General features: G+C 43.8%; 1 protein-coding gene across 1 annotated transcript in view; it reads right to left on the bottom strand.

The window, feature by feature from the left end:
* Positions 1-2737, bottom strand: part of LOC102757353 (aldehyde oxidase 4-like) — a gene marked incomplete at its 3' end in the record, with an annotated part of 21650 nt that extends 18913 nt beyond the window's left edge. The window contains exons 1-4 of the mRNA XM_015569153.1: positions 2665-2737; positions 2016-2096; positions 787-931; positions 460-552 (exon numbers count right to left, since the gene is read on the bottom strand). Coding sequence (XP_015424639.1) covers positions 460-552; positions 787-931; positions 2016-2096; positions 2665-2730 — 385 coding nt within the window. The remainder of the gene's footprint in view (positions 1-459; positions 553-786; positions 932-2015; positions 2097-2664) is intronic.
* Positions 2738-2976: the final 239 nt, after the last annotated feature.

Consider the following 2976-nt stretch of genomic DNA (forward strand, 5'->3'; position numbering starts at 1 on the left):
ATCCTGTCTCATTGATGTTTCTATATCTTCCTCTTCCTTTCTCTCTCTGAAATAAATAAAAACATATAACAATATTTAAAAAATAAAATAAAAACATATTTTTGGGTGAAGGAAAAAAAAAGAAAGGAAAAAATGATGTCTAGCAAAACGCTTTCCTACCAGCCAGCCAATGTCTTAAGCCTTCTTATTCAGTCACTCTTCCCATACCTGGCTGAACTACGGGGCATCTTCCCGCCATTACGGCTCCCTTGACAATGCAGTCCTCAGTGACACAGCTGAGTGGAGTGGGTTAGTTTGAAAAAGCTCACGAAAAGCACAGAGTAGATGATCAATAAACATTTTTTGAATGAATAAATGAGGTCAGATATTCTATGAAGTGCTCAAATCAGCCCATTGTATATAATGAACAGTCCACCAACAGCCAATCATTACATATTATTTGAAAAAGAAGGTGCATACCATTGTCCGTGCTGTCCACAAAATGCAGTTCTGGAAGCCCAAATGGAGATATGAAAACTGGATGGAATTCATCTTTGAATTTAATGCCGGGTCCTCAAGGAGAAAAGCATTTAAAGCAATTAGGAAAGGAAGTCGATGAGTGCCAATAGATGTTGCTTACAGAAAATCAAGAGGGAAAATGGTGACAAAAAAGACATTTGCAAAAGAAAGCAACAGAGCATTCTAAAGGCAGAGGCATCCACTAGTAAAGATGAATTGCATTTATGAGGAGTTTAAAGAGAGACACAGTGTTTGGGTTACCTAAAGAACAGAATTTCAAACACCCACCCACTGCAGTGTTCCCCATGACAAGGGGGGCCTTGGGGTACTTGGCTTTCAGCTCCAGGAGGTCATTCAGGGCCACAGGGGTAATCCAGGTGGTCCTTTCCCCTTGAAATGTCAGCCTTCTCTTGCTTGGATCTTCCACCATCCTCTGCGGAGAAGCAAAGCCCACAGGCTTTCAGGTAAGGCTGCTGGGCTGCATGCCATGAATATATACACTGCTCTGGGTGTCCAAATGGCCCACTGGCCATTTTAGTTTTCTGACGAGACCTAACTTCTAGGGAACAGGAAAGGGTGGCTTTGTTTGAGACCAGATTTGTAAGTTTTGTGTGGGCACCACTGCATTAAACATAATAGATGTCTGTCCGTCAATGCCTGTCCGTCAATGCCTACATATAGAGTAGAGCAGACTCTGTGAACAGGAGGCTGCATGGTGTGATGAGTGTCTAAAGGGCCCGGCTTCTTGCTCTAGTTCTGTCCCAAGAGTGACTCAGAGGGGCCTCATGTTTGGAATTACGGTTTTTTTGGTAGGATAAAAATTGCTTATAAGCAAAGTTATCCTTAAAAAATATCCCTTAAATCACCCACCAGGTATAGTGTATGTGGATGTTGTTATAATGTATATATACACATGTGTATATCTATATCAATCTGTATGCATATAATCTTTAAATACGAGGTGTGTCCAAGTTCTCACATTCTGAGGGGTGTGCAGGGACTGAGACTCTGAGAAGCCGGTAGAATCATATCCCTCATCTCATGCTCATCTCATGCTCTCTCCAGGCCATAGTCATGGAGTAAAATGATGGGCCTATCACACTGTTTATATCATTCGCTCTCTCTCCCACCTGAGTTGAAATCACAGAGGTTAACTGTAAGAATAACTTAATTCCATCATAATAAGTATCATTTGAATTTTACTGGACCGGTTTTACAAAATGCCTTAAAAGTATCTCACAGAGTACCTGTGTGACATTGGGTACGTCACCTACAAGCTCTGAGCTTAGACTCTTCAACGAAGGGGGTGGGACCAAAGCATCTCTGAGGTCCTGGGAGCCCCATGCCTCTAAACTATCTGCTTCAAATTATTTACAGTGGAGCTGAACAAGGTCCTGGAAAGGGGTTATTATAGTGTACACAATTCCAACTTCTACTGTCTAAAGCTCGGTAATTCCACAGGATAATACAAAGGCTTATACCACATTATGTTATGAAATAAAAGTAAAGTGTCTTACTATCAGTTCGGGAGGGAATATAGGTTCCTGGGATGGATCCAAGGGCTGGAATTCGTCTTCATTATACAGTTTGGTACATATCTCGACAAAACAAAACAAAATACAAGTGGAACTTCAGAGTAACTGGGAGATGCACAGGAGTCTCTAACTGTGGGACCTCAGAGTTAGGGCCTGACCCTCTGACACCTCAGACACTAAAGGTGGGTGCCAGGGCCCAGGGTGTCCCCAGTGGGATTCTCCCCACCTTCGGAGGACCATGACGGTGCCCCTGGCAGCTTTACTGAGCTCCGGGCTGGCTCTTTGGGTGTCAGGAGTTGGGTTTTAAGCTTCTGTGCTGGGTCTCAAGTGTTATTTGCAGATACGTATTTGCCATGAGCATGAAGATGCACCACCACTGCTTATGTCACCTGATGGGGCGTGAGGGGATGGGTAAACCCAGATTAGCACAGAAAGTTGCAACGCTTTTGACAGAGGACAGCCTTTTGTGGTGACTGGCCTCATGAAAGTCAGGGGCCTGCCCATTTGGAGGACTTTTGAAGGCTGTTTACGCCCTGAATTCACTGAAAAGAGTAGATAACGTGAATACATTTGGATTTACGTGGGTATTTTTTCAGTCAAATCCAAATGCAGCGGAACACCAGATACTTACCTTTTCCTGCCTACTCACAAAAGACCCTTCTTCTTGATCCATGCAACATTTCCCCGATCCTTTCATCTGACAAACAGGTGAAGCCTTCGGAAGGAATGCAGTTTAAAACAAAATCATTGGTTGATTCTTTAAATTCTAACCCAAGTACCAGGCAGTGCCCAGGCTCCACAGGAGGAGGTCATAGAGTGTGTCCTTGCCCTCAAGGACTCTGTAATGGGCTGGGGTGGGGAACAAGGTATTCAATCACTGAACAGCTAGAGAAATGGCAGGAACGCGCACCACGCTCATGATAGGGTCTTGTTAGTGGTCTCA

Source organism: Myotis davidii, unplaced genomic scaffold (assembly GCF_000327345.1).
Source record: "Myotis davidii unplaced genomic scaffold, ASM32734v1 scaffold945, whole genome shotgun sequence".
Classification (NCBI taxonomy): domain Eukaryota; kingdom Metazoa; phylum Chordata; class Mammalia; order Chiroptera; family Vespertilionidae; genus Myotis; species Myotis davidii.